The sequence below is a fragment of the Dysidea avara genome, chromosome 4 (assembly GCF_963678975.1).
Source record: "Dysidea avara chromosome 4, odDysAvar1.4, whole genome shotgun sequence".
Classification (NCBI taxonomy): Eukaryota; Metazoa; Porifera; class Demospongiae; order Dictyoceratida; family Dysideidae; genus Dysidea; species Dysidea avara.
Window position 1 is genome coordinate 45,784,049 of NC_089275.1, and position 26,161 is coordinate 45,810,209.

Below are 26,161 nucleotides of genomic sequence, written 5' to 3' on the forward strand. Positions count from 1 at the left end.
CAAGAGTCTGTGGCCTAGGCCTCTCCAAAGGCATAGCAAGAGCAGAAATTTTCTTTGTTGGTTTAAAGAAATATCACATCCAATCTAATGGTGGTCGAACATCGGTGTTCTAATTACTCCATAAACCACCATATCTCACAAACAAGTGCATGAAATACAGTGTACCTATATAACATTGCTCGTAATTGTCCAAGGAGTTCAGTTATTGCACTAATGTTTATATACAACCAACCACAATAATGTTATTTTATAGTTATACCACGGCTGCGAGGGATTTGCTGATATATACTTATACACCCAAAGCCCAAGGGCTGTGGGTGTATAATATCAGCAAATACCAAGCAGTCGTGTATAAGTGATATATATCACTTGGGGTGCACTCACCTAATAGGTGAAAGAACTACTGACAGCTCATGCCGTTTGTTTTATACAGTAGCATCTGAAGATCGATCGTGATTTTAATAGCCATCAGAACGTTATCCATACATTAAAACATCATTAATACGTTACTATGCTTCAACACACAATGTTAGAAAACTTGCGATTGTGGGATGGAGTTTTTATTGTTATCATTTTTGTACTAATTTAAGCCAACTAACTTCGCTATTGGGACAGTAGGTAAGTTATTATATTAAGTTAAGTACTTAGGACTGTAAGTTACTAACCTATTTCAGTGTAGCAGTAGTAGTTTTGCTGTTCCGTGGTCTGTTCAAGGCTGATACACAGTGGGTAGAAATACGCATCCATGATTGCCCAAGCAATATTTTGTGCCTTCATTATTCTTTACTAACAGCCAACTAGTCTATCTTAGCAAATATACTCAGCTTAGCAACTACTATAAAAACGAGTCCCACAATACAAAGCTCTATGCCACTCAATATAATGAGTCAGAGCACATCGTTTCTTTGAACTGGCTGGGTATCAAAGTCATTGGCAAACCACTTTTCCCATGATATTGCCCAGGCAATATACGAGTTAAACCCCGAGTGGTGCCTTTGAACACCCACGCTAAAGTGGTATATAAAACTATAAATCAGGCTCTATGAGCATGTTCTACCATTAGTTCTTAATGTTCATTAACACTGTCAGTCTGTTTATAATCAAAGTGACACAAGTTAAGGCTAATTTTCAGGTGTTTATACAACTGCACAACGGCAAATCCACACATGGCCTAAAGATGTTCAGCTGCTAGCTACACTAGTGGACACCCTACTTCAGTCTAGATCATAGATATAAAAAGTAGTGAAACAAGGGAGGTTGCCTACACCTGAAGATTAACTAGTACATTTTTGTAACATTATCATGACTGGTGAACTCACGCATATCACATTAGAATCGAAAGAATGGTGCCAGGTTTCATGGGAGTATTATTTTCGTCTGAACACATGCCCCAACTTCCAATTACAGTGGATCCTCGCTTATCCGAACTTCGGTTATCCGAACACCTCGATTATCCGAACGCCAAATGTGACTGTTCTATTAGAGTATTTTGCCATCAGTGTGCATTGTATTAGAGTAAATGACTGTTCTATTAGAGTAGTTCAACGAAGCTCTGTATATAAATCAATGGGCTTCAGTTATCCGAACAAATTCACTTATCTGAACACTTTTGGCAAACTATAAGAACAAAGCTGTTCGGATAACTGAGGATCCACTGTACTGAAATAGAGAAGTGACCATTATGCTTCATTTTCAGCTATGGTCAGCCCACTATACAGCACTACAAATGACCTCTGCAATCAATCTGTCACAATGGAAATTTTTTGTTCAAATGTAGGGTATCCATATGCGGAGCTATAGTATGTTCACGTTGAGCTGAATCCTCAAAAACATTTAATAACTCATTGATGCAATTATACACAATCTTGAAATTTGGCTCATTTGTAGTACTGCTTGACCCGCTAAAACTATTGCAAAATCTTTTTGTTCAAATGTTTGACATAATATTTACGGCCAATCAAAATTTTCACAATACATTTCCTAAGGGGAAGCCATATAAATACACCGTCCATTCAGTCCTTTCCCTAACTTGTAATGGAGCCAAACCGTATGTGTCTGTTGTTGACACCTTTGCTGTTACCAATAATCATCTGGTAGGCTGAAATGTTAACTCTGCTGAGAAAAAATCCACTTCAAATTTTTAGCTGTTTTTCAGGATTCAGCTCAACGTGAACATACTATACTGTGAATCGACATCTTGCGCATTCAGCAAAGATAAATGGGACACAAAGGAGGGCACAGGTAAGTCCATAAAGCATGCACTGTACGTATTGCAGTATGCCAAAAGGCACCAGTCAGGCCAAAGCGACATCAAACCGTTAAAAAAAATTAAGCCCATAGCTTTAGCTGTTATCGAGCTACACTTGTCAGAAGGCATCAGCAGTCAGTATATATATATATATTTTTTTTTAAATTTCGTAGCAACTTTCGGTAGAGGTGTATTGATAGAGTAGAGAAATTTTAAACCGATCCGAGTCTAAACACTGATACCAATCTGATATAATAAAGTGTAGCCATTTACATTTATCTTTGACAAAACTAAATAGGAACATTTAGCATTTTATTTCTTGCTATTTATTCCTAGGTATTGTGTTCACCTTACCTTGTGAAATCTTTTTAAGCTATAGGGTAATAAATGTACTTCGTCACTCTTTCCCTTCATCAATGTCATCATGATTACCAGCCAGGCATTCCTGGAGGAGACTTAATCAAGCTGCAATTCTCTTTTTTGTTGCAGTACACACAATTAATTTACTGTACAACTATACATATTATAATAGCTATACTGGACTATTACTAATAGACTAAGCGAAATCCAACTGCTGTACTGAATACACCCTTTAAAAAAATTATTATTTCGTTTAAGCTATGCATTACCTTAATCCGGTACAGCACCTTGCAGAAGTCGTAACATTGAGGCATCAATGCAGGTTGTTGATAAGTATTCTAGTTGTTGGTACAGCATAGTAGCTAGTTACTGTATGTACAGTAGCTAACCACTGTACGCAAACTTTGCACTTTACCACGAGTAAACCTCAACCTCAGTAGCTAAGTGTCCATAGGATGCAGTGCTAATGTAACACAACATTACACAATTAAATTATACAAGCTTTATTCCAGCTGCTAATCCAGGCTAGTGAGCAGACCTGTATTGGAATTGGAAAGTACATTTAAATTTAGCAATTATAGTTTAACCGCATGTGCATGAGTAGCTAGCATTGTTCTTCTCTAAAGTGAAGCATCACAAGCTTAACAATCACTCACAGACACATGAGTGGACCATGCGTGGCTTTGACTTTCTTTGGAGCATGGCTTTTGTGTGCCCACACGTGGTTTTTTGTATACCCACAAGTGTCTTTAGCTTCAGCCACCACACGTGGAATATGCTTTACCCATGCAGAACAACGTGTGGCGCCATGCAAAAACTGCCACGTGTGTGATATTATAAATGGACTGTGCTGTGTGTTTTGTGTAGCAGTTGATTTTTCTGCTGCAGTCGAAAAAATTAGAGACAGTTATGATGGTCTTACTAATTTCTCTGTCACCTCTATACTGGGGTCACTATACAGCAATGGATTGATGAAACTATTACATTTAGTAGAAGAATGAGATAAACATACGTATTGGAGAGAGAGAGTGTTTGTGTGTGTGGTGTGTGTGTGTGTACTTGTATAATATTTAGTGGAATGCTCATATCACAACTTCCTCCATCATCTGTAGCATTAGCTATCCAGTAATAGTAGAGCGCCATAGTGCGATAGATGTGCACTTTTTGATACAATTATGAAAATTCTGTACAAGTTGTACTCCTTGTGACATATACTTTTTGATATAGTACCATTGCATATTTGACCTTTGCAGCCATTTTTGTATTGAAAATTCATCATTTTTGTCTTTATCTACCTGAGACATCATTTTGCACAGTTTCAAATTAAGGGTACTGCTAAAATGAACTACTCGGCTTTTGTTTGAAGTCAATAGGTGATTGCATTCCATAGTTATGATCATTTATATTAATCACGAAATTCTGTGAATACAAAGGCAAAAATTTTATGACATATAATAAAAATGATCATAACTTTGTGGTGGAATGAGGTACTAACTTCAAACAAAAGTCAATATAGTTCTTAGATCAACACCTTTAATTATGTTTTAACAGTGTAAAATAATGCCTTGAGAGCAGGGAGGAAGACAAAAATTTTCAATGAAAAAATGGCTGTAAAGGTCACCAAAGGTCAAATAAGTTTCATAACTCATAAAGTGCATGAAATGCTCATTTTTGGTGCTATTCCACACTACAATAAAACGTCTTATTGGTACATCACTAGCTGTGACTTGCACTACAGTACATTTAGTGGTTCTTATTGCTTAATATGTCACGGTGTATTTTTTATTTTTGCAGTGGTACCAAAACCAGCCAAGATACCTAGATTGGATGCAGCAGCAGATATTCCAACCCAGGAAGGTACATATATAGTATTCACTTATATATGTAAGAACTGTTGCTATAACTGTAAAGATGTAGAAGATATAGATGGCTGGGATCTCTATAAATAAAAAAAAGCAAGCTAGTGTATAGGGACCATTACAGTGAAAAAGGGGAATCATCACCTGAAGTATAAATTTAATCCTTACCATAACCATGCTGATTTACCATGAACCATGGTAGTGGTTCATAATGGAGAGATCGCCTATGTTTTCTAATGTTGCAATGTGGTTACCATCATTGCAGTGAGGTTTCCATCTATGAGTGGGATTTCTAGTGTGAGTTATTGCTTGCTAAAATATCAATGCTGGCCTGTATTCTAACCATCTCTTTTAATGCAATAATCCTGTACATTCATTATATTTGCTGTGAGACTAAAATTGACATGCACAATGCTACTTTTCCTGTAAAAGGTACTAGTGTTCAATATACAAGTTAATAAGTAAGCAAAGAATACAAACTATTTAAAAGGTATAAGTATTCCACATGTGCTGCAAGGTTTGGCACACAGCACATACATAAGACTTGTCATATATCTCCAAACATTTTGCATAACACCACAGTCACTTTCCAATTCTCATATGTGCATTCTATCCACTCCACTAAATCTGTGCATCTTCAAACAGACCAAAACATGCACCATACTCATCTTTTGAGATCCCATGGTACTATAACCCATCATCTTGACTATATTCATTACTCTTTGCCACTTCTTCTGAATCCGTCGGATAAGTAGTCATTTTCTGCTTAGCTTTTTTGACTTCTCAGCTTGTTTAGTTAGCTTGTTTTTCCTGGGCTTTTTGGTTGTTGTTTTTTTTTCCATTAATTAGTAGTTTTCTCAATGTCGTGCTATTTCCTCTTTCTCCTCCCTTTTCCTCTAGCATACCTCAAAGCTTGTCAAGGCCCTGGTACCAGCTGCCTTGGAAGATTTTGTGTCAGAATGGGATATATAAGAAGCTCTGCTAGTGGTGATCTTCCAAGTATTACTAACAGGAACATTGTTACAATATGGAATATTCCTACTATTATCAACTTCTACCACCATTCATTGCTACATTGACTTGACCTTCTTTCTCACCATCATCAATCTCTGTTGTTATTAAGATCAGTCTCTGTGGTGGGGGCCATTACCAATCTCTGCACTGCTAGTCTTTCTAGTGCTGGTATCAGTCTCTGCACTTTCAGTATTGCTGTCTCCTTCTCCTTCTTCAGTCAAGATATCTAGAAAATCAATAAAATTACATGGTATTAGGTAGAACAAAAAAATCATTGCTTACCAGATGGAAGAAAATCAGGATTTAACTTTCTGAGCCATTGCATATAACCTTTTATCTGCAAAAAAATGTTTTCAAACCGTCTATCATGCTTTTCAATCAATTGCAGAGATAATGCAATGTTTTCAATAGATTTTTTGATGATGTCCCAAAGTCAGGAAGCCTTTGGATTGAAAGATATACTCCTGTTGTAGGAATCATACCCTGTGATCATGCCTCTGCAAATAATCCAAAAAACTAACTTGGTGATAACTGTTTGGATTTGCAAATACACTGTAGGTATTTGCAACAAAATCTACCCAGTAACTTTTAAAAGGTTTGTCTGTGGAAATAGCCAGAATTATGTCACATTATCAGCTGCTAGCTTTACAATTTCTAAAGTAAGTATAATGACCATCAACAACGGCCTACTGGCAATTGCATGAGCAAAAAAAATGACAGTCTGCAAACAACTCTTGGTTCTGATGAAGCTTGCCATATACAAAGTAACTGATACTTCACCCCTAGACAAAATGCTATTAAACTACCTGCCAGCAAGTACCACCATTGGCAGTATAGCTTGTCTAGATGCACTGACACAAACAAGTACTGTACAGTTATCTGAGTTTTTGAATATAAGCTACCTTTTGGTTCCCTTAGCAGCCATAACTTTTGGCATCTTAAATTCCATGGGCATCCCTGCACTTACAAACTTGGGTTGGTATCCTATACTCTGAGAGTGTCTTGTCAGGTAGATCAAAGAAATCTTTAAAATGGTGTAGTTTGTCATTCATCTTTAACAACAGCAAAGGAGTATCCTTGCAAATGTTTACCTGTAGTCATCTCTTGCAAAAACGAGCCCACAAACATAGGAAATCTTGTCTACTTTTTGTGTCCCTTTCTTTAGAATGGTACCGTGTACTATCTGCAAAACACCTTGCATGGTCTTTCCAAATCCGATTTTTGACAAGAAATTCACTAAAGTCTTTTTTTTTTCTTCTTAGGTATATATATACTTAGGCCCCATGTTGCAACAGTGAATCACTCTTAAGGTTACGGTATAGTCATGGGCAATCATTCAAATTTTTGAATGCCTATCAATACTTTTTGAGAAGGCCATAAAACCAGTCTACTGAGTCCAGCAGCATGGAAGGTTTAAAATGAACACAAAGCCTTTCATATTTATGTCGCTACAGTATAGTTTGAGGCAGGTGGAACACTACAAGTTGTTGTAGTAAGACAGGTAAGCCAGCCCGTACATCACTCAGCTCCAGCTGTCACTACCATGTTTTTCTGCCGCCAAATGCAGCAAAAGCTGTAGGCTCTATGGGAAGTTCTGGGGCATGGTGATACTGTACATTAAATTTATTAGGTCCTGTGGAAGCATTTTTGACGTATTTCTTCCCAGTGACAGAGATACAAGCCTTCAAAGAGCTTGTTTCACTAGAAGAAAATACTAAAAGTTTAATAAAATGTTTTCACAAACAGTAACTTAAAATATCGCCTCCACAGGACCTAGTTATTTTAGTTCCTTAGTTACTTGTGTCAAAATTATAGGGATTCAGTAGTCTGTTAGTCTGGTTTTTGGTTTTTGGCGGCGCGTTTTTGAAAAACATCGCTCTACATGGACCACACACCCAAAAACAGTTGTTGTTCTGCAGTATAAACAAACAAGTACAAATGGTTGTATTACTTCCAAAACACAATTGTGACTGGATTTTGGAAAAACGATCCAAATCGCACATTAGAAGTTCCGAGATAAACGGTTTTAAAGAGTTGAAGCCAGCATAACTCTCCAACGACAGCAAGCACGCGTATGACATTTACACAAAAGATGCATCAATCTGTTACCTTTCAAGCCACTTCCAGTACTTGTAGCTGCTTGTACAGTTTCCCGCCAAATAAGATAGAAAATCTGAGCAGTTGGACGAGCGAAGTAGTATCACGAGTGCTCACAAAGGGGTGGAGGCTGGGGGGTGGCGGGGAGGGCAAAAGTTAGACCCCAAAATGGAGGCAGACCACGATTGGAGTCCAGACACCAGATTACAGGGCTGTGCTGGCTCCTTAGTGGCTGATATGTAGCAAAATCAGCAGAGAACACGTCTGGCCAACATTATAAGGCTGTCCACCAGTAAACCACTGACTCTTGCCAAGCCAGGTCCTTCACAAGGCCTGAAACCGCCATTTGAGCACTCCACACCACCCAGAAAAGACGTGTGTAAAAACCAGCCTCGTGTAGTTTGAGTAGTGCTGAGGGTCAAAACTTGTAGTACGATAGTGTAGCTATCCACTGGTGGTGTTAGTTTGATTTTGCCTGATGTGCGATTTGGATCGGTTCTGTAAAATCTGGTCACATACAAATTATTTCTGGAGCATCACGTGAGATCACGTGACCTGCCAAGAATCCTGGAGCAGTGGAAAGAAGTCTGGTCAGTGTGTGGTGGCTGGCACTGGTCATGGAGTGATTCCAAAGTATGTTTTTGTGTGTTTGGCTCCTTTACAGCCAGATGAGTATTATATGTGACTGGATTTTGGAAAAACGATCCAAATCGCACATTAGAAGTTCCGAGATAAACGGTTTTAAAGAGTTGAAGCCAGCATAACTCTCCAACGACAGCAAGCACGCGTATGACATTTACACAAAAGATGCATCAATCTGTTACCTTTCAAGCCACTTCCAGTACTTGTAGCTGCTTGTACAGTTTCCCGCCAAATAAGATAGAAAATCTGAGCAGTTGGACGAGCGAAGTAGTATCACGAGTGCTCACAAAGGGGTGGAGGCTGGGGGGTGGCGGGGAGGGCAAAAGTTAGACCCCAAAATGGAGGCAGACCACGATTGGAGTCCAGACACCAGATTACAGGGCTGTGCTGGCTCCTTAGTGGCTGATATGTAGCAAAATCAGCAGAGAACACGTCTGGCCAACATTATAAGGCTGTCCACCAGTAAACCACTGACTCTTGCCAAGCCAGGTCCTTCACAAGGCCTGAAACCGCCATTTGAGCACTCCACACCACCCAGAAAAGACGTGTGTAAAAACCAGCCTCGTGTAGTTTGAGTAGTGCTGAGGGTCAAAACTTGTAGTACGATAGTGTAGCTATCCACTGGTGGTGTTAGTTTGATTTTGCCTGATGTGCGATTTGGATCGGTTCTGTAAAATCTGGTCACAATTGGTGAAATTATTTATCCCTTGCTTGGTTTAGAGCAGGTTCTGTAATTTGTTCCGCCCACACATTTTAAAATATGCAGTAACCTTAATGATACTTGGTAGTGCAGTATGTGGCACTTTGAGCACTAATGCAGTTCTGTTAACTCCTGCCTTTATTAGTTACAGCCTTATAAGCATGTCTCACAGAATCTTCATTTGACTGGCCAATTTTTATGGTAATTTTTGCATTGCAATGACAAAGATTCCTATGAACTGTGACAGACATTCATTCTTCTCCTACACGTCATCTTGATTTCAGGAAATTTATGCATAACTTCAGGTTATTTTAATGTTTGAAATTAAATATTCACATGGTCAATAGTTGACAACAAGCTGAAAATGTTATCAGGCTGTTTGTTTTGGCTGTGGCTAAATAATAGCTTGAAACCCTGACAATCTCATAATGGAAATGGTCATAGGCCTTATAGTACGTTCGCGTTGAGCTGAACCCTCAAAAACGATTAATATCTTACGATTGCTACATCGCATAGGCCTCCTGTATTGCTCGATACGTAGCGCTTCTCGATCCGCTAAAAATATATTAAAAGCGCTTCATTCGAATGTAAGACACTCCAGTTATGACACTGTACAGTTTCGCCATACATTTTCAATGGGGAAGCCTCTAAAGCGTGGCCCTTTGATGGTCATGTTGACACATGTTTGTGGCCAAGCCAGACGTCACACACCCGCCCTCAACACGCATAATTTCACCATCCATTATGTAAGAGGCTGTAATACACTTTTACAAGAAAAATAAAACAGATTTTTGTGTGTGTAAAACAGAGTTGCATAAGTAGAAGAGCTGGGGCCACTGTTGCACTATTTAGAAGATAAGTGGCCTGCTTATATTCAGGTAAAAAACTTCTTCAGCCTCAAAAGAGAAAAAAAACCAAATTATAACAGCTCAAAATCTGTTATTCAGCATTGGTGTTCCTGCAAGTGAGCCAAACAACATGTATTTTATTTCACATTCACCACAGCTGACTATCGTCTTCTGTTCCCATTTAGTCAATTTGTCATTTTAATCCTTTCTCATCACTTCGCCACACATGTACACAGTTTTTACAGCCAGCATTTTGTTTTTGAAGTTACATTCCCAAAAAACTCTATAATTTTCAACAAATAAAATAATACTGTTTGTATGAATTTGGGCTGATAGTACCTGTAGTGACTTCCAAACACTCCTGCACTGATTTCATATACAAAGGATGGTATGTTCAACTTCTGCTAGCACAATAAAGCAATGGTATTTTTTATTAAAGTGCACACACTTACACTTCATCTGTATTTTCATGTACTTCATAGAGTTTAATCCCAGCTACCCGATGACTCCTGGGGAACAAAATCAAGTTGTAACACCAATGCTGCAAATATCAAACAATCTTACATCAGATGAAGTAAGCCCAGAAGAAGATATGGACCCGTTGCTGCTAGTGGAAGATTCATTAATACCACCATCACCATCTTCGCTATCACTGCTGACTTGGATGAGGAATTGCTCTAGAAGTTCTTCATTACCCAAGTCTCATCCAAATACACAACTGGTCTTCCTTCAGTTCTGTTGCACCTCGTTCGTCTTTAATATTTATGATGCTGATGGACTGTGCAGGGCTGCTCATAGCACACCCTGCATATACGTGTAGTGACATTAAAGCACAAACAGTTTCAATTCTAACCTCTTGTCATTAATCGTCTTGTACTTAAATCCCATATCACTCAACACTCTTTAAAGCAATGTTCTATCCCCAGAGAAAACACCATCATTCTTAAGTTTGGCCTAAGACGGAGTACGTGACAAAGTTCCAGGTTTCAAAATTTAACTTACCAAAATCTTTGAGAGCGATAGATTTCCTTCCTTCCGTACAATGAATGGATCTTGTCTGACAGTATCTGGGTCAAAACTGTCTGCATCAACATGGACTCGTGAACATTTGTACCTGACGATTACAATTGAGCGGGCTTGTGCAAAGTGCATTTTGTACCTTTTTCTTGGCGTAAATAAGCCACCTTTCTTGCGGTGCTCCATTCTAATAGATGTCCTTGAAATCCCTGCGTGGCGTAATGTATGCCAAAACCCAGCAAAGAAGGCATTACATACAATACCGGTGGCCTTCGAGATTCTCTCCGTGTTGATAGAAATTTTACATTTCTTCGCTTCTTGCTTAAAGTACTCCCATAGTTTCATAAGTAGATACTTCGTTTGGCTGTTTAACTTCTTTCCAAGGGGGGTTCGCTCCGCACTCGCTGACGGTGCACTGGACGCCATATTCACAACAATTAAGTGCGCGCCTGTAACATGGGCTCACGAATAAATGCGTCATAAACATTATGTTTAAAGCCTTTGATCCTATATGGCTTCTTAATCAACAACCCAGGATTCAGCTCAACGCAAACGTACTATAGTCAAATATGCTCAAAATGTTGCCCAAACTGCTTTCAGGAATTTCCCTAAATTTTCATCTATTATGCTCTTCAGGTGTTTCCATTATGCTTGCATTATGCCCCCAGGTTAGCAACATCTCTTACAATTATCTTGGAACATTTTAATCAGTGAATGCTCTATTAGAGTATTTCAGTACATACTATTCTTATTAGAGTGTCGATCAAAGTAGTCTGGAGACAGCAGGGTGAAGTTTGCAAAATGGTCTATAGTTTATTTTAATGCAATATTCCACCTGCTAGACAAGTGTCGGCCTTGGGCATTTTGCCATAGCAACCAAAGCTTAATTAGTTGCATAGTAACCATACAAATTTCACAAAATAGCTTCTGTGGATTTCAGTTTTACCCAAAATTGTAACCTGACCATTTAACAAATCTGAGGTATTACAATTAATGTCAGGAAAAAAAACTGAATAATTAAACAGTCCCATAAACCCCTTAAGGCATCATTATGCAGACCGTAGTTACGTATGTCTTAATAACTGTCATAGGCCCTGCGGGAACAACACCCTGTCACACAACAGGACATATCTCAGTAATGGAGTAACATATTTGCATTCTGCTACTTGTATTATGAAGCCAATCAATTATTTAATATCTGCTTAAATTTTCAAAGCTATAGCACATTGGTACATAATGTTATGGGTTATTAAAGTTCAAAAAGTAGGCAAATTTTATGTGCTCACATTGCCCTATATTCACAGGCCCAGTCACAAACTATCCGTTTTACATGGCCAAATACTCTACAGGATGATTTTTTTGTAACTGAACTATCTACAGGGTAAGTTGCTGTGTAGCTGAACTCGCTACAGAGTGACTTGTAACATAGCCAAACTCTCAGCACTCAACAGATTAACCAACATAGAAGTGGTTCTTGTAATTACAAAAAGAAGTGATATCTACGTATACCAAAACAGCCAAGCTGTAAAAATGGTGTGATCTCCAAAAAAAGCCAGGGTGAAGAAAGTTGTAAAATCAAAGGTGGTAGCCAAGAAATGGCTGTAATGGATGATTTGGTGCTCCTAGTGGAGGTGCCACAAACTCATCTGGATTGTCACTGTGAAAATTTTCCCATTAACCTATCATCACAACTATTTCTTCTTCTTGGCCACCACCTTTGATATCACCTGAACTTTTTGTGGGCCACACCTTATTTACAGCTTGGCTTGTTTTCGTATAGCAGCAACATACAATTTAAGCATCGTGTAACTACCTTTGTTCTCCTTGTGACCCATTTCTTTCTCCAGTACCATGTAGGTGTTGAAACTAGCATTCATTTACTCTAGCTTTATATGAGTAAGAAAGCTTATAATATAACAACAGTTTAAATGGGAGTAACTATAATTAGCTTATAATATAACAACAGTTTAAATGGGAGTAACTATAATTTTAACATCCTCAAAAACATATCAGCAAGCTAATCTTTTGATTTGGTCAGTATATAACTCAACAAACAGTTTGCCATTTAAACTGAACAGATACGTAATTAAATTACACCATCCATATCTAGTATGTTGTGTAGTGTACATTGTGTGTCTGTCATTATAAGTAACAAACTTACATGCTAACACGCTTTATGTAGCAATTGATTTTTCTGTTGCAATCAAAAAAATTAGAGACAATTATGATGACCTTGGTAATCTCTCTCTCAACTCCATACTGAGGTCACTGTACAGCAATGGGACTATTACACTTGAGCAGAAGAATGAAATAAAAATTATACCATTGGAGAGTGACAGGATGGAGCATTTCCTTGACCACATATTGATGCCTAGCCTTGTGAATGAAGTGAAAGAGAAATACATCGGGTTTATTGAAGTACTGAGAAATAAAGATGATCCAGTAATGCAGTCAATGGCTAAAAAGATTGGTACGTATGTGTAGTGTTATCTCTCGTACTGTTCTTCATTTGTAATGCTGCATAATAGATAAAACATAGCTGAAAATGAAGTGTAATGGCCATGTTGCTTTTCAGTAGTTGACAGTCATGGCATGCATTTAGTCTCTCAATCAATGTTTATAATGTGTCTGGAAACATTTTTCCCTTTGATGCAGTATGTGTTGGTTTGCCAGATATTAATCAGGATACAAAAAAATGGAACAAACAAGTGTAAAGGAAATTTAGCATATCATAAAAATACAAAGCGATGAAACAAGGGAAGTCATCTACACCTGCAGCTATACTAGTGGACATTTAATCCTGACTTCAGTCATGGGTATACTATATGATAGGCTGTATATGACTGAAGCAGGGAACTGACTAGTATGTCTCATAGGCGTAGCATGCACCTCATGGTTGGGGGGGCAGCTGCAGACAATGATAGGATAAAATACAAAAACTTTTGATAAGCTGAGCATGTGAAGCATGCTAAACTAGGGGCGTCTGGGCATGTCCCCACCCCACCCTTCAAAAATTAACACTCCAAGAGAGTATTTTTAGCAGTAAAAACCTTGAAACATCCCTTCAGTACATTCTTACTTTGTAATTTACTTCTATGTCAGTCACAAACACTACAAAATTAATTTTAGAGGTGCTTGCCACAATTGTCAATCCGAAGTGTTGCTGAGGAGTCACTATGCAAGCTGATAGTTTCATAAATTCTTTATGGATTGCTGATTGAATAGAAAGGTGAAATATGGAGTAATTTGAAATGTTGGTGGTAAGTAGACAGTTGATGAACTTAAGAGATAACTTGAAACATAGATACTAACTAATAATATGGGATTGGAAGCTCCGTTTCGCGTGCCAGCACTCCTCGTTGTACCGGAAGTAATTAATTTCTCGGTTGCATCATGTCATTAGTTATGTTGCTATCTTCATTGCTATGCTCTATTATCAAAGAACGGGATTTGGCTCTTGTTCCATTAGCTGTAAGTTCGTCTGTATAAAACAAAGAACTGTAGTTGTTACACTAAGCCACACTCAAATCACTCAGCTTTGCCATAATTCCAGCAATTGTCTGGAAGACGCTTAGAAATACCTGAAACAGGTACACAAACTATGTGACTTCTCGTTTGGTTAACACTAAAAATCCTCTGGAAAAAGCATTGAATTGTACCAACGTGCGGCACAAGCCATTTGGAATTGTCTATACTTTAATACAATTCCATTCGTTTTCACTGTATGTCTTCAAAGACTTGGCAAAGGATACAAACTACGGTTTCGTAGTGTTCCCCAATTTACGTTGTGCTACAAGACAATTTGAGCTTAATTGCACAGAAATACTAGCTCATATATCACCCTATACACTTACCTTGGTTCTTCACTACTCTTAGCTAAGTTGGTATCGAAATAACCAGACTTTTGTAGCCTTCACCAACTGGAAAACTACGAGGAGTGCTTATTTGGAATGTACATGCTATAATGAGTCCACAAACGGAGCTTCCAATCCCGTGTTATTAGTATAGTATCTATGCTTGAAATAACTAGCCAAATTATTGGGGTGGCCATGGCCCCACCGCTTCCTACGCCTATGTGTCTGCAGATTTAGATGACCTCCCTGTTTCGTGACATTTTATTTTTATGATCCTTCAAATGTAAAATCTCTAGCTTTTCCTGATACTTAAATATGCTGTTGTATCTATCATAATTCCAGGACTTATTTACTTCACTCATGCTATGTTGCTCAATGTATGCACACTATACACATGTTACACATATACTGTAAGTCTGGAAATTAAGACAATATCTGACATTTAATACCTTAGTTCCAAAAATCGATGCAGCGACTATTCAAAATCAGCCACCACTCAATGCTCAAAAATGATGTATAAGCATTTATTTTCAAAATCAAATGTGGCACCACTCAAGTGAGGCTGTTAGTGAAGGTACAGCGTTTAATCAAGAAAATACAGTACCGTATAGCGGGAAGGTTTGGCGAGAATAAGTTTGGCGAATCTCTCCATCAAAAGTAAATGGAAAAAAAAATGTTTGGCGAATTGATGAACCAATCGGTGCCGCTTCACTAATTAATTTCATTTCTTGAGCCGCATATCAGCATTCTTCATCATAGTGACGCCGCTGCGTGGACTCACACGCCGTGAGGATGAGCAGACAGCTTTGTTGTACAGACGACGTGATCTGTGGATTCTATATATACAAGGCGATTGTTCTTGATGAAGAGTTGGGCACTGAGAGAGCTAGAAACTGGAAAGGGACATGACCCGCTAGCAGTAGCTGTAGTCAAATCCCTCCATGGAGAAAGAACATACGACAGGCGCTTGCAGCACTGACCTTTTCATCGAGCTTTTCATTTACCGCAGCAATGGTGGGCGACGGTAGCTATCACCCTCACTATCACCTTACATAATGGTCCATTGGGATCCAGTAGGTTAGGTTTCTCTTGATGGAGTTGACTGCTCGGTTTTCTTAACAACTCGAAAATATTTCAAGATTCCCAAGACATGTGTTTATTCCAATTCACGTGATATTAAAAGTAGACAAATGGGAAAGTTTGGATGGTTTTAGTTTGGGGAATAGCTAGTCATTCGCCAAATTCGTCAAACTTCCCGCTATACGGTATACGATTTTCAATATTTGGCAGTAGACCACAGAATCAATCAGAATAATAGCCACTTGTTCTCCATGACTGTTGTTCTGCAACCTATACAAGATTAATGGCCAGGACCAGCCGTAACACAAAGTACATCTTGGTGAAATGCTTGTTTCCAAAGAGAGTAGAAGAAGCATTCCACAAATACAACTGTGCTGATTTGAAAAACGATTTGCCAGAAATATTTACAGACTTACAATGTAATTAACAAAAACAACATTGCATTTTGTTGCTAATGTGTACATTTTATTACTCTTAGGTACATCAAGTTGAAGTAATTCCTCACAGCAAATAAAAGCTGTCATTTAATATATTTTGTACACTTTACTTAGATGCACACACTGTAGTGTTGTATATGGATTTTGGTAGCATTATAGCTACATAAGTACATAATTATGCATGTATATATAGCTACACATACACCAGCACTCATCTAGTTGACATAATTTCTGTAAGTGATTATTAGTATAGTCATGCAACTAGCACCAACAATATTTACATGTAATATTTATACAACAGTACTATGGAGTATTGGCAGCATGTAGCTGTACATGGAAAGATTATACTAATTATATTATTATAATAGTTCCTTGCAATATGTATCAAGGCGTCTAGCCGTAATTTGCTTTATTTTCATGCAAAAAAAATTGTGATAAAAGGTTTTGTACAAAATATTTTCATATGATTTACGTGTATGACTGCTCTATTAGAGTAGTTCGATCTTATGTAAACATTTTAGTGTAAGAAATTTTCACACAAATTCTGTATATGAAAATTATTTTGCAACAAAAGAAAAGCAAATTAAGGTAATACTCATAATATTATTCTACAGATGAATTTCACCAATGTATTACAGAATATTATTTCGATATCAATTATCTAGTCTCTTAGTCAAATTTTAGGCAATATCGTGATTTACCAGACCAAAGCTCTAAACTTGGTACAGTCATTCCTTAGGATGTACAAAGTGATTTTAGAAGGGGTGCCACCATGAACTCACCCTGCACCCCTTTGTGCGACAGCTATTTTCGACAATCTGTGAAATTAAAACCCATCATATTTACTATATTACAGGGGCATAGAAAGATATTTAACTTATGGGTGCCCAGTGTTAAAGCTGAAGACCAAAAAGAAAAAAAAGGTCACAAGTGCGAGTGTGACTGCTTTATCAGAGTCATTGAGTGCTCTATTAGAGTATCTCGATCTTTTCAGTAATATCAAGAATTAATAATAGTGTGTAGGGTAATATAATAGTACAGTGTGCTGACACCGTTAGTTATGCAACTAGAAATATTTATGGGTGCCCAAGCACCCATGCTTCCTGCGCCCCTGTTATATATATATGTTGTTTTTTTCTAAACACACCTCTTAAGTTTAATAATTCCTGTTTGTGAGTGAGCACTCCATGACATCCCATTATAGCTTCCTCGAAATATCATGGCTCTCTATAAAGATACATGGCTTACACAAAAAATTTAAGCTAGCAAAATTAAAATCACTAAAATTTAAATGTGACCGGATTTCATATAACAAGGCTTCCATACACACAAAATCAAACTTACGATTTTACCAGAAATGGATTGCTGGTCTAATACACTATCATATTTCACACTGTACTTCCTTCAGCACTGGCAAGTCTGGTTTCTGTAGCAGCTTTCTTCCGACCCTGTCAAAGCCACGAGTGTGAGATTGGCACCATCAAATGGCCATGGCTTTGTGATAATGGTGTGTAGTGAGCTGGGACTTCACAGAGAGCTCGCCAATAGTGTTCTCAGTCAATTTGGAGTAATTTGAGGGCCATGGAGAGCCCAAACTTGGCCTCTGGATTCCAATCGTCTTCTTACTCCATTTTATACCCGTATATTAAGACTCCATTTTATACCCGTATATTAAGACCACCGTCCACCCCCACCCTATTACTACCATCTGTGATATTATTACCCGCTCGAAAAAAGCTGCTCAAAACAGGGCACATTTTGGGTATCAGAAATGTATACACCCACTCAGTGATAGCTAGTGAACAGATGAACAATTGGTGCAAATTTTGTTTGCACAGCTATAGGCACTGGAAAGTTATTACACAATGATTCCTTAAAATCGCCATATCTCCTAACAAAGCTTTGTGCGTCGAAGCCTTGTTTTGTCAAATTCAGTCACAAATAAAGCTAGTTTGAGGATATTTCACAATATTAGCTTCTTATTAATTTTCTATCAAAAACCATGTCTATATTTCCACTACTTTGGCTAATCACTGTACACAGAACATCTGTTTACTGGATATTTTATCTCCTTTGGGGCAAACAAGGTCAACCTTATAGGTTTCAGAGAGCAATGATCGGGAAAATCTTTGGCGTTAATCTTTGCCAGCTTATCTGTTTACTGCCTATAAAATTTATGTACAGTTACTGATCATAGTTAATAAGCTGAATGTGTGCATACAGGTTTATTTATTAGCCCAGGGCCATAGTCAGACTTTTATCTGGGTAGGTTCTTTAGATGAAAAGGTGTAGTGTAGCTTGGGAGTCTGGAGGTATGTTCCACTAGGAAAAAAATTGAAAATACAGACTGAAAAGGCTGCCAGAATTTGGTGACATTTCAGGGACTTTCACTACTGAATTGTTGGACTTCAATACTGGACTTTTTTTACTGAAATAGTGGACCTTTTTACTAGACATTTTAACTCAAATTGTGGACCTTTTTCTTCAAGAGGGGGTTCTTCAGAAACCCACCTGCCTACAGGCCTGTAGCCAGTCTTCTATTAGCACTATTATGTTCAGGAAATACAATTCTCTAGATTAAATGCTATGTTTAAAGTAGGGCCCAAACGAACTTGGATTGTCAGGGTTCGAACATTCATCAACTAAAGTTCACGAATCTTTCGAACTTGAGCTGTTTCCTGTTTACAAATTATAAATCAAATGTTAAATGCATGTCTCAAAAGTTTGTCACACACACATGCAGTTATACTGACTCAATAGTTTTACTGAGAAAACTTGAAATTGAATACCACAAGTAAAAATACTTGTGGTTATTAGGTTTTAAATACATTTTACTACTGCTATACAGTTGAGACAAGTGATTGGTGCCACATAGAAACCTTAAAATATCATGGCCTGTGACCACCACTAAACCATCAACACATATGCCAAATACCATATGTCTAGCTTCCCCGACATCATTATATTGAGCACCACAAGATGGATAGCTTAAGTTTGTTCGTTCGTTCGAATGAACCTTCGAATTTACCTAAGTTTGTTTGGGCCCTAAGTGCAACTAAAATTTTTTTCCTTATGTTTATTATCAAAGCTACTACAATGAAATCTCTTGAATCCTACATGTCTAGCTCTAATGCAGAATGATGATCTGTAATCTGCTGCACCAAGAAAACTTTGTATGTGTGATATTACATTGATAATTCGACATCTTCACACAATTTTTCTGTCCCGATTACATGCACATTGGAATTATAGAGATTTCACTGCAATTGTTCAACATAAGCAACCTCTCTGAGTGTCTACAATTTTTATGGTATTGCAGCATAGCATGATCTTTTTCTCAATGCCATTTTTTAAGTAAAGTACATGTTTACTGGGCATTGTCTTACTGCTTTGTAATATATGATGGGTGATAGCTAAGTTATAATCCAGTGCATATGGAAGAAAACGTATGTATATTCTACAGACCCAACTAGGTGCATGTAAAATTGATACATTGCTCATATACCCTATTGCTATCAGTTGTGGTGCATGCAGGTTTAAAACCAAAACATGTGCATGATGTGACTTGTATATCTTTAAAATAATGTAGAAACTTATAGTGCAAGTTTTCTTATTTGAATTTAATATATTATGTGACTGGATTTTGGAAAAATGATCCAAATCGCACATTAGAAGTTTTGAGACAAACGGTTTTAGAGAATTCAAGCCAGCATAACTCTCCAAGGATAGCAAGCACGTGTATGAAATTTACACTAAAGATGCATCAATCTGTTACCTTTCAGGCCACTTGTAGCTGCTTGTAGAGTTTCCTGCCAAATAAGATAGAAAATCTGAGCTGTTGGACAAGCGAAGTAGTATCACGAGTGTTCACAAAGGGGTGGCGGGGTGGCCAAGGGTTAGACCTCAAAATGGAGGCAGACCACGATTGGAGTCCAGCGACGAGATTACAGGGTATGCTGGCTCCCTAGTGGTTGATATGTAGCAAAATCCACTGAAAAAACGTCTGGCCAACATTATCAGCCTGTCCACCAGTAGACCACTGATTCTTGCCAAGCCAGGTCCTTCACAAGGCCTAAAACCGCCATTCGAGCTATACACACCACCCAGAAAAGACGTCTGTTGAGACCAGCTTCGAGTATAGTTTGAGTGTCAAAGCTATACTAGTACGATAGTGTAGCTATCCACTGGTGGTGTTAGTTTGATTTTGCCTGATGTGCGATTTGGATCGGTTTTGTAAAATCTGGTCACATATAGTTATTGTGTACTGTCAATAAGGCTGCATGACAGCTCCTTGTACTACCAAATCATGACACACCAACATAATCCTTGACATACTATACAGCAACAATTAAGGGTGCACATAGAATGTGGTAGTGTTACTGTGACAACATTATTATATACATAAGTAACAGTTGAAGTTAAGGAGAAGGGTGATAACTAAAATATTGCATGTTTGAGTGTACTGGGTATCCTATAGGCATTATCACCATTTTAGCAACGTGATTTGGACAAGCAGTGTTTTACTATATGACATGCGTACGCTACTGTACATCTCTTGAATGTATACAGAAGTGGTCTCCTAGTACAGGTAGCCATAGGCGTGAATAATACCACATATCTAACTCACTAACTCAGGCTCTAATAATAGTTTCAGAAATGCAATCTGTAGCATGTATAAGTACTATATTACGAGCAGAAATAGGACTACTTTTGCTCTTATAACTTAGTGCAAGCTATGGAAATGTTAATGTTCTCTTTCGAGTAAGAGTATTAAGTTGAAACTAAACTATAGTGTATACTGAATTGTGTATGGGTGAAAATCTGACTAATTTTAGGCATTAAAGTGGATGTAAGGTCACCAAAGGTCAATAAATTAGAGGTGGTGTGGCTCTCTATTTAAAACTAACTTTTAAACAAACAAACTATGCGGCAAGTTTCATTTTTTTTTTTCAAAGGTGCACAAAAAGATCTTAGAATCCTAGCTAAAGTGAATTTTGTTAGGAAATAGAAATGTGTAAAATATAGTGTAATTCTGGAACCCAGGAGGTGAAGTATTTGGTAAACAGGTGGTGCTCTGTGTGCAGAACTTAGCAATTGTAGTGGAAACATGTACATGGAATTCAATGGGAAATAAGTAACAGGCTAATTATTTGAAAATTCTTCATGAATAACCGTGTTCAAATTTTAGCGATTTTAATTTTCGTTAAATGTGTAGTTTTGTTTAAGCTATATATCTTTATACAGAGCCATAATATTTCAATGAAACTGATTATGAGATGTTATGGACTGCTCACTCACAAAAAGGATTTATTAAAATTGGGAATGTGTTAAGGAAAAGACAACTTATTCAATAGAGTAAATATAATAGGTTTTAATTTTGCGGATTGTCCAACATAGCTGTCGTACAAAGGGGTGCAGGGCAAGTTCACAGTGGCACCCCTTCTGAAATCACTCTGTATACCGTAAGACGTCATTGTACCAAATTCAGTGCTTTGGTCCAGTAAATCACAATCAAAAACATAAGGAACTAGACTGAGGATGAAACTGATGAGGTGTATCAACATATGTATGGTGGTGTAGCTGAACACTCATTTATCTCACACACATTTTGAAGCAATATTATTGATAAGGCTAAATTTAAAACTTACATCATAAGTTTGCTGTCAAGAGTTTTACTCCACTGCTAGAGGTTATAAATATGTACCATATATATGTCGCACTGAAGCCCTATGCCTGTTTTTCCTATGATGCATGGCTTCAGTAGAATAAAAATCCAGATTCTGCATAACCTGAAAAAGTTGCCAAGATGCTATAATGTGCATTCTTAACAGGGCAGTCAAATTCACACTGCTGTCTATATCTCTGAAACATATGTAACCATAAAATTTTTTCTACAGTAAATAAAACTGCTATTGCTGTAATTCATGCATAGTCATGCTGAACTCCAAACAACTGTTTGGTTTTCCAGACAACTGTTTTGGTTAATGCAGTCTTGTGCTCAGTTTTACAGTGAGACCTTTAGAAGTCAATGTTGTATCTGAATGGTTTAAATGAGTATATAAATCAGTACCAAGTTTGAAGTAATAACTGACTTATATGCACAGCATTATGATGACTGTACTATAGCAGTAGGGTGCTCATGAATTATTTTCTCTATACACTCTATAAAAGAATATCCTTATGCCTTCTTTAAACCCACCTTGATGCAATTAGCATAAATACAGCTTCTCTACAACTACTTGCCTTTTTAATACCCCTGCATACATGCATTTAATACATTTTCTGAAATATGTAACATGCTGGATAGGACTTCCTAGATTTATATACACTGCTTGAAGAGGGCTGTTTTACTCAAAATTTACTATATGTAGTAAACTAAAAGGTCTCCCTCAGATTACCGGTGCAGTAAACCAGTGTCAGTTTTACCACAGTAGATTACAGTACGAATATTTACCAAGTGATAAATCATTGGTTTACTGTTGGAGAAAACCTTCAAGTTATGTACTGGCAGTTTACCTATAGTAAACCGCGGAGTTATAAAATTTTATTTATTGTGACAATCAAATTTCAGGCATGTCCAAATTTGACACATGGTGAGCTTGTTTTAGACATCCATTCACTCTCACAACTCATGTAAAATAATTTGATTGATAAGTGTTGGGTGTTCTGTAGCCTTGCCTCTTAGACCTGTTTGATAAAATGAATATGGCACTATAGTAACATAAAGTTAATATTGCGTAACTGTATATTCACAAACACACTGTATAATCATATGCATTAATTTACTGTATCCATGGACTGTATAATCAAAGCTGATGAAGTTTAAATCAGAATGTAATTTACAAATATCTGAAATTTCATAATATGAAATTATAGTCACAAATCAATCCGTAAGGTACATGCTTTCTTTCTGTAGAGTAGCTATATCTGGAACGAAGGTCCTCTACATAGAAATAAAATTTGATTAAATATCTAATACAATAATACTTACCAACATGAACATAAGATACAACAAATGTATCCATCCAGCTCTGTGTCCATTAAGGCATCATAGTCAAGTTGCTAGAGCACTGGCCTGATAATCAAAAGGGTCCAGGTTCAATGCCAGGTGCCATTGTTATTGTTTCCTTGAGCACGGAAGTTTACTCACATTGCTTCAGTGTATATACCAGCTGTAGGGGGACTGGTGTCTACTGGGGAAGCAGCCTGCCAAGCTGTATCATCAATGGATGTCTGGTATTAACTGGGAACCAACTATCCTTGTCTTACACAGTAGGGGAAGTCTAGCTGGGATTTTACTTGTTACCGTCGTATGGGTTATATACTAGTCCTTCCATGGTATAAGATGACACCTATCTCTCCTTTAGTTATCCTGTATCCATATCATTTCTCTGTACATAAAAGAAATGTTACCACATTATGTCTACTTTGAAACTTTAAGTTTCCAGAATTGAGATCCGTCATGAAACAGGACACTGACTGACATTAATGGTTTCTAACATGATAGTGCAACATCGTTCTCAATAATATTATCAAGATACTTTAATAAAGCATTCAGGCAATTATTAATGAAAGTGCAAACCATCATTAAGATGCATGTTCAAAACTACGTACAACATACAATTACATATACCTCAGACTCATGTGACTGCACTGAAATGGTACATGGCAAGCTAGCCATAGGAAGCTATAAAAATAAAGTAAATCGTAAAGGTACTGCACAGTAGAACGCACAACTTAAAAGCAGCACAGTCACATGCCAAAAAGATTTATTGAGAGCAACTGCTTATGAACTCTAATAGAACAATCACACCATGATAACCCCTCTTCTTGGATTCCTGTATGTACTGAATCTACCCCTGGTGACAGTTCTATGGATTTTATATACCAGTTTCCGGTATCCAGTTAACTTTCCCAAAACAATTATACAACAGATCAACATGATCTAATAGAAGTCATACATTTCATTCAAGTACTCTGACAGAGAAACTGCTTATTGTGGGATGGCAATATAAGTGATGCAACGGACCAAACGTTTTAGCACATAATTATCAACACAGTACTGGAGTTGTGTCAGAAAAGCTTGTCTATACTCGATCTTGCTCTCAAGATCATTTATTTCAAAACAATAAGAGATAACAAACCAATCAGAGGTGTGAATTTATGCATGCTATAAAATTGCATTAATCAGATGATCATGCTGAAGTAATGAGATAATTATAGCCAATTAATTGAGTGGATTGCATTACTATTATTTGCTCTAGGTTACTACTTGCAATTGTGAAACAATCTGATTACTGTAAATTTCAGTTGACAAAATAATCATGAAGCTAATTATAATCAATTGGTTAGATTAAAAATTTAGCAGATACCGTAATTCGCTTTATTTTCGTGCAATTTTTCGTGATAAAATTTTCGTGTAAAAATATTTTCGTATGATTTACGTGAATGACTGTTCTATTAGAGTAGTCCGATCTTGTATCAAAATTTTCGTACTAATTTTGCATACGAAAATTATTTTACAACGAAAAAAAAGCAAATTGGGTAAACTAATTATAATATTATAATCAGTGCATTACGTACAGCTTCAGTCATGGCCACCCATACTATACTGTTACAATTATATCACATTCAAACAAAATATTAGTAGTTATAGCACTTTAGTATAGTACACTATTAATTATATTTACTGTACTTGTGGATAATATTGCATGACAAGCAAGGCATGCGCACAGTGGCGTAGCCAAACCCGGGCAAGCCAGGGCATTGCCCGGGCATCAGACTTCTTTGCCCCACCATCAGCTCCTAGAGTAATTATAAAGACGTGGGCTGGATAGCTCGAGATTTTGCTAAAGTTACTTAACTAGTCACTGTACAAGAATAAGTATAGCACAACTTATACAACACTCACCATGCCATTTTCGCCGATGGTTTCCTTCTTTTTGGCTAAACAGAGATGGGTTTATCCAAGGGATTTTCCCTACGAGTAACTTGATTGTGTACAAATAGAGGAGGCAATAAATAGAAGCAAGATCACGTGATTACAAAAAAAAACGTGCAGCATTGTCGCAAGGAGTGAAAGACAAAGAATGGACGGTTTACATTTGGATTAAGTGATCACGGTAGCTATTGGTGTGGTAAAAACTCGGGAGGCAAAGCAGTCTAGAGGTATTTGTGAAATTAGCACTCATCTATCCGTGTGGATACTGCTCAGTTCAAACGGTATGGAGTACTTGTTCAGTCAGCAATTCTTTTCTTTTTGTTTCCACTTTTCTAGGCTAACAACTGTAGTGGCAGAGCATAGTCATCACGTGATAGAGCGCCTCGTGCTTTAATTCAAGAATCTTTGTAGTCTGGTATTAAGACACATGTAGCCAGATGTAATGTTAGAAGGCCAATAGCTAGCTAGGTGTTCGCTTCTATTAGGTTGATATTAGTCATCTTGCATGCAGTAGTGTAGGATGATACATAATGCATTTTAAAAATGTTATATTGATGTCCATATGAAGATGGGCATGTGTACGTGTGTTGCATGGGAAATTGCTTGCCCACCCATTGCCCAGGCATGGCGAAAAGTCTGGCTACGCCACTGCATGCGCAGTTAGGATTTATGGTCACTGTCTCTTGACTCATCTTGAGAACAGCATGATATGCAAAGAAGTGAACCTTGACAAAACTACATCAAAGTTGCCAGGCCCTGTAAATAACATTGCTATATTTGTAAAGCACTAATAACAATTCAAATGCATGAAACTACAAAAGTACAAATTTAAGCAAGTGTTCCTCCATCAACAGGCAGTGATGCAAGATGCTTCCTTAGAAACAGCATGGTATTTGCCACCTTTCATCTCACCAAACTGATGCATCAGATGTATTACCCTGTATGGGCAATAAAACATGCAGAATCACTACAGGAAAAACTGTAGGGGAAGCAAGTGTAAAAATGCATATGGTAAAAGTGCAGTTGCACTTCTTTATCCTGCATAATATAATATAGGTACAATT

General features: G+C 37.5%; 1 protein-coding gene and 2 long non-coding RNA genes across 5 annotated transcripts in view; 1 reads left to right on the forward strand and 2 right to left on the reverse strand.

The window, feature by feature from the left end:
* The window catches only part of LOC136252416 (uncharacterized), a 43,094-nt gene extending 26,536 nt beyond the window's left edge, over window positions 1-16,558 (forward strand). The window contains exons 4-6 of the mRNA XM_066044847.1: window positions 4,403-4,465; window positions 12,968-13,255; window positions 16,198-16,558. Coding sequence (XP_065900919.1) covers window positions 4,403-4,465; window positions 12,968-13,255; window positions 16,198-16,211 — 365 coding nt within the window. The 3' untranslated portion in view covers window positions 16,212-16,558. The remainder of the gene's footprint in view (window positions 1-4,402; window positions 4,466-12,967; window positions 13,256-16,197) is intronic.
* LOC136252418 (uncharacterized) lies at window positions 9,647-11,813 on the reverse strand. 3 transcript variants are annotated; one of them, XR_010699547.1, is made up of 8 exons: window positions 11,049-11,811; window positions 10,928-10,994; window positions 10,771-10,882; window positions 10,622-10,722; window positions 10,333-10,572; window positions 10,221-10,277; window positions 10,108-10,169; window positions 9,647-10,051 (listed from the first exon to the last, which is right to left on the reverse strand). It is a non-coding gene; the product is annotated as an uncharacterized lncRNA (long non-coding RNA). The 3 variants fall into 3 exon arrangements; XR_010699546.1 differs by having other exon boundaries at window positions 10,333-10,556; window positions 10,928-11,813; XR_010699545.1 differs by having other exon boundaries at window positions 10,928-11,806.
* Window positions 16,559-22,873: 6,315 nt separating the features above from the next.
* LOC136252424 (uncharacterized) lies at window positions 22,874-25,169 on the reverse strand. The gene is made up of 3 exons (XR_010699551.1): window positions 25,068-25,169; window positions 23,148-23,547; window positions 22,874-23,099 (listed from the first exon to the last, which is right to left on the reverse strand). It is a non-coding gene; the product is annotated as an uncharacterized lncRNA (long non-coding RNA).
* Between the last annotated feature and the right edge of the window lie 992 nt (window positions 25,170-26,161).